Raw genomic sequence first — 5,520 nt, 5'->3', positions numbered from 1 at the left:
AACTCCTGGACTTGAGAATTTTCATCAATTACCAAAGGACGTTTATTTGGGCCATTCTTTCTTGTTATTCTAATAACATTTTGCTTTTTTCTCCCATGTCTCTCTGCCTGATCACAAGATTCTATCACTACAATAACCTCAAGCCAACAGTTGATCCTTTCTACTCAAGGAGGTTCATACTCATTGTCCACCTGGAATTCAGCTGCCTCTGCCTTCTGTAACTCTTCTCTGTGTACCCCAAATGATCAGTATTGACTCATAGGTAGGGACATCTCTATACCCCTACTGAGCAAGAAGACGCTACAGAAGATAAGACCTCCCACCTTCAACAATCTTAAAGTTGTAAGGGTCAAAATTGTTTATGGGGGATATGATAAGAGAGTACAAGGCAAGCTGAGGGCCAAGAACAAGCTCGCATTACCCCTCCCCCATCCCAGGTGGGATGTGTGTGACACTCTTCAGGCACTCCTGGCTGCCTAAGGACAAAGGAAAGGAAAGACAACAAATGGTTAGCTGATAGAGATCACAGTCATGCAGGACATAAGTCTCCATCAGTTTACAAATATCTTAGTAAAGTAGAAGAAAAAGGCAATCTTATCAATAGCCAGAAACCAACAGACTCAGTTTCATGGAGCCCCACATCATCCCTCCATAATAATATGGGGAACAAAGGCAAGAAGGAAATGGCTGGTAACATTAAATTTCCTGATACCCTGCAGTCCACTGACAAATACTTGAGGCTGGCAGAGAAGAACATTTCTTTAGGGGCTCCCTACTGTTTTAATGTCAATGCTTTGCTAGAGGGAAAAATACCTTAGCCTGACAGTAGCTAGACCAGTGTATATAACCAGTCACCCTTCACAACCCAAGTGCAGCTCTTTCTGTCCATGGGTCTTATCTCTGTGCATCAGTAAAATAACATTTTTGAACCAAAGGCATCTTCAAATTCTTTCTTGGCCCTTGGCTCCCGACCCCCCACATAACTGCCAAACTTCATCACTGGTTAAGTGGGGGTCACAGGACCACAGTCCCCCAACCCTCTCCAACTGCCTGGCCCTGGATGGGCCTCTGTCACTGGACCTGCTGCAGATGGCTGAACATGGGTGTGAGATGTGCCCCCTCAGTGTGCTTGGGGGCAGGGGCGAGTGAGGGCGGCTGCTGGTCTGGGGCCGGGCCTGGAGTTGTGAGCTAGAAGTGTTCAGTGGGAGCTGGACTCTGCTTCTGTGGCCCCCATCCCTTCCTGGGAACCTCATTTCCTGCGAGTGATTCTACTAGAAGCCTGCTTTTGTTCTTTTCCCTCTCCGAGGGCCCAGAGCTCAAAGACTACAGACTGGAGACCAGGGGATATGTGTTTATTTAGCAACAAACAAGAATTCCGTGAGCAGAGCAGCCTGGGGAGCAGCTGGTGGCCTGTGCAGTGACAAGGGTCTCTTGGCTCTCTCAGTGGTGTCCAGGCTGGAGGGGAAAGCTGGGCAGGTGCCCTGAGCAGAAATTGGTGTGAAGAGGGTGGAGTGGAGAGAGTCAGAGGGCACCAGAGAAGGAGTCAGGAATAAAGGGGGCAGCAGTGCTGGGCAGGTGGGACAAAGGCAGACCTGGGACCTCCCTCCCAGCTGCACCCGGACTCCCATCAGCTCCCTCGCCAGCCATACTTACCTGATGCTTATTCACTTATCCATGCACTCATCTGTGGGGGACAGAGTGGTCAGTATGGGCAAGGCTGTGTGTGAGGGATCCCTGACTTTCAGGGGCCCTGCACTGCCCTTAGGCTGCCCTGGACCCCAGGCTGGCCCATTCATTGAAGCTCTGGGGGGTTTCCTTCAGGTATGGTGCAGCAGAGGGCTGGATGATGGGGCAGGGGACTGGGGGACAGGCCTGAGGACAAGCAGACCTGGGTGACACCCATTCTCCAAAGGAGGCAGGTGAGGCCCAGCCATGCTCCATTTTGGGCACCAAGCCTCCTTCCTGTTTACCTGCTGAGCCCTGACAGCCCCTCAGCCTTGGGGAGGCACCTGCCCAGGCCAGGCTGCCTGAAACAAGGGCGACTCCCAAGTCAGTGGTGAGCCAGGCCCAGGACAAAGGGGGAGGGGGCCCAGGAGAAACAGGCCTGGATGGAGGGGGAGGTGGCCAGGCAAGGAGACTGAGGAAACGTGGCCCCAGGTGTGCAGTGCTCACATGGGCAGGCCTGAGCTATCGTGAAAGAGGAACACTTGGGGCCCAGAACCCTGGCTGTGGCAGGGTCTTCCTGAACCCAAAGTGGCTCCTGGGGCTCCACTGACCCCAGCCGGGGCCAGCGTCCCTCCTCTCCCCCCTTCCCTAGTGAGGCAACATCAGGCCTGGACAGTCCCCATCGGCCTTCTCCTCTCCCCAGCTGGTGGTTACCGATGGGAATAGAGAAGATGATGTGTTCATCTCTGAGGCCCATGGATTTGACGAAGCTGGTGAAGTTCTCCTTCAGCTCAGGAGTCAGCCCTATGGTCCTCCCTGTGGCCAAGATGGCTGGTGAGTGGCTGGCGAAAGCTCCATGTATATTGTTGAATGTGTGAATGACACCTCAGATCCTTTCCTCATGAGGTGTTCTGTGGAAAGACCCCTCTCCTGCCTCCCGAAGCTTGGGGTGAAGGGCACATTGGGGACTGGGTGTCATGGGCCTCTTCTCCGCCAGCATGACCACGATCTGGGTCCCAGTAGGGGTAAGACCCACCGTAGAGGGCGACTGTGAAGTAAGCCTGCTGTTTGACAATTTTCTTGAAGAACACCATGGCAAACTTTTTGTAGTCTGTGGACGCCACTCGTAACACGTACCTCTGGATTCCAGTGTACCCTGCGTGGTGGACGGTGAGATCTCAGCCCTCCCTGGCTGGGCTGAGGGAGCTATTGTTTCTTCCTCTGCCTCCATAAGATTGTTTCTGTGTGGTGCAGCAAGGAGGTCCATGCTGCTGAGGACCCACCCCACTCAGGACTCACACTCAATGTTGCCCAGGGTGTATAGGCCTGGGAATGAAGTTCGGTCAAAAGTTCTGAACCAATGGCTACAGTTCAGGTTCCTGTGGAAGCAAGAGATGGGTGAGTAAGAGGGTGACAGCCCACCATGCCACAGCAGGAGGTCCCCCGGACCCCTCAGATGGGCCAGCTGTTCCCCGCTGATACATCCCTGCCTGTCCCTGCCTACTCTGCCCTGAGCCACCTGACCTGCTCAGACTCTCCCTCTGCCCTACTGTTCTTCCTTCTTCCAGAATGTTTCCCTTTGGTAGCATTCCCTCCATACTGCCCCCCCCCCCATCAAGGCATTTGTCCCCTATTCCTTTCTTTTTCCTTTTTGAAAAATTTTTTTGGTGTTCATTAATTTGAGAGAGAAGACAGGGAGAGAGAGAGAGAGAGAGAGAGAGCGAGCACAAGCAGGGAGGGCCAGAGAGAGAGGGAGACACAGATTCCAAAGCAGTCTCCAGGCTCTGAGCTGTCAGCACAGAGCCCGACACGAGGTTCAAACCCACAAACCATGAGATCATGTCTGAGACAAAGTTGTATGCTTAAACAACTGAGCCACCCAGGTTCCCCTGTCCCCTATTATTATCTGGTGGGCTCCTGCTGTAACCTCTCCTGGGGGAATCACCACCAAGACTGCAGTCTGTTGGATGGAAAAGACTCCCTTAATTGTTGGGCCGCTCTGACCTCTCATGTGCATCCCATACTGGTCCCTGGCACCTCAGAGCTGATCTCCCCACCTGCCATTCTGCTCTAGCCCCATCCCTGAGTGCCAGAGTCAGAAACCCAGAAGAGCTGAGTCATCCTTAGCTCCTCTCTCTAGGTCCTAATCTGCCCCAGCTCTGGGCATCTCCCACCTATGACTGATCAGCCTCCTGGGCTGCACACCATCATTTCTCTCCCTGCTGTAGCTAGAGCTGCTCCTTACCAGTACCTGAGGCCCTGCTACTGTGGCCACCCCCACCTCCAGACTGCTAATCAGCTCCTGATCAGGGCACCCATGTGATGGCTTGCTGTTTCTTGAAGATGTGGATATCTCTGATTCAGTCCACCAGCCCTGCCATGAAAGTCCCAGACCTTCTGACACAGGTTGGTTCCTCAAGACCCAACCCGCAGACCACCACCCTGGAAGCTCTTGACAAAGCCCTAGGTGGGATCCCAGGCTGGGTCCAGTGACCCCCATCCCATTCTAGGACACCATGCTCTCTTTGACTTGTTCCCTGATGACAGTCTACGTCCATCCCCTGTACTGTCTTGAGTCTGTGCTGAAGTGATCAAGAAACGTTGATCTAGTGAATGGTAGAAGGAATAAATAAAGGGATCCAGTACCCAGTTGTAGGATGAATGATCGTCTTTCAGCTTTGGTGATCCCTCAGCTATGACATCAGTCTGCCTCTGGACCCCCAGGCAGCCCTCTTGACCTACCTTGCTGCCCTAGAAGGTGGTAGCACTCACCAGGACAGGGTGGAGGTGACATTGTAGCTGTAGGTGTAGTCTTCGTTCAGCTCGTAGGTGGTGGTGTAAACCTTAAACTGTCTGTGTTTTTCTTTATTAATTTCATTCCCTGCCAATCCCAAGACGTACCACTTCCCCTGGAACTACAGAGGAGGCTGATGATAGGCAGAGCCTGCCCAAGGGGCCCTCATGCTTCATCCCACAGTCATCTCTAGGCAGCTTGGCCCTGAATCAGTCCCCTGACCGCAGAGACCCATACTGGTCACACAGCCTGCGCTGATGAAACCAGCAGGAGCTGGGGAGCCCTGAGTGTGTCAGGGACAGAGTGACCCTTGGCAAGTGGCCGGCTGCTGTCCCTAAGCCTCAATTTCCTCACCATGTAGAGGGCCTGAAAATGTTCCCACATTGCAAGGACTGCGGGAACTTTGGAAGAGAGTGTGGACCAGGAGATTTCTGCTCAGTTGACCCTCTTGTCAGCAAGGTTGGGTGTGGATGGGGGCTTGGGGTGTCCCTTCCATCAGGGGACCCGAGGGCAGACTGAGCTAAAGCCTGAGCCCATCCTGCCTCTCCTCCCCTCTGTTCACACTCATCCCGGGGCCTCCCTGCAGCTGCCTCTCCCGGCCCCTTACCTGGTCATCCTGAAAGTGAGGCTGCCTAGGGACATTGCGCAGAGGCGGGGCTGGGACCAGAGTTGAGGTGGAGTCTTGCGCCTGGGTGTGCAGCGCCCCCAGCAGGGCAAGGCCCAACCACAGAAGACACTGGGCCATGACTTAAGGGCTGAAGAAGCAGGCACCACTCCAGATATTTCCTGAAAGAGGATATGAGTGAGGAGGCTTCTGGGGGGATGCTATTTATGGTTTCTGTGGCCAATGGCTCACCCCAGGGTGGAGCGACTTATCCTTTGATAAATTCTGGAAGGGTGGGGCAACTGCCAGCAACTCGTGCTGAAGATCATGGCAAGCTTTCTGCCCTTTCCCCTGGTCAAGATTATGCAAGATGAGGGGGAGGAAGGTCCAGGTGTTTGGAGGATACATTCCCCATATCTCCACATCTCTGGCAGGGACAGTGACTCCCTCCACACTG

The 5,520-nt window shown here is 53.8% G+C and overlaps 1 protein-coding gene across 2 annotated transcripts; it reads right to left on the bottom strand.

The window, feature by feature from the left end:
• Positions 1 to 334: 334 nt before the first annotated feature.
• LOC144234926 (neutrophil gelatinase-associated lipocalin-like) lies at positions 335 to 5,297 on the bottom strand. Of its 2 annotated transcripts, none has more exons than XM_077768302.1 (7): positions 5,067 to 5,297; positions 4,438 to 4,580; positions 2,965 to 3,044; positions 2,702 to 2,821; positions 2,380 to 2,481; positions 1,654 to 1,684; positions 335 to 476 (listed from the first exon to the last, which is right to left on the bottom strand). In XM_077768302.1, the coding sequence occupies exons 1-6, from the start codon at positions 5,202 to 5,204 to the stop codon at positions 1,665 to 1,667; spliced, it is 603 nt and encodes a 200-aa protein (XP_077624428.1). In that variant the 5' UTR covers positions 5,205 to 5,297; the 3' UTR covers positions 335 to 476; positions 1,654 to 1,664. The 2 variants fall into 2 exon arrangements, with proteins under 2 accessions (XP_077624428.1, XP_077624427.1); XM_077768301.1 differs by lacking the exon at positions 335 to 476 and adding an exon at positions 1,336 to 1,481 and having other exon boundaries at positions 5,067 to 5,296.
• Between the last annotated feature and the right edge of the window lie 223 nt (positions 5,298 to 5,520).

This window comes from Crocuta crocuta, unplaced genomic scaffold, assembly GCF_008692635.1.
Source record: "Crocuta crocuta isolate KB4526 unplaced genomic scaffold, BGI_CrCroc_1.0 scaffold35, whole genome shotgun sequence".
Classification (NCBI taxonomy): Eukaryota; Metazoa; Chordata; class Mammalia; order Carnivora; family Hyaenidae; genus Crocuta; species Crocuta crocuta.
Note: the sequence above shows the minus strand (reverse complement) of the source record. Positions and strands in the feature narration are given on the sequence as shown.

Coding starts and splice junctions, on each gene's coding strand:
- LOC144234926 (XM_077768302.1), bottom strand. CDS start 5,204: ATGGCCCAGTGTCTTCTGTGGTTGGGCCTTGCCCTGCTGGGGGCGCTG. Junction 4,581..5,066: donor CTCACTTTCAGGATGACCAG/GTAAGGGGCCGG, acceptor CCTCCTCTGTAG/TTCCAGGGGAAGTGGTACGT. Junction 2,482..2,701: donor CTTCACAGTCGCCCTCTACG/GTGGGTCTTACC, acceptor TCTTGGCCACAG/GGAGGACCATAGGGCTGACT.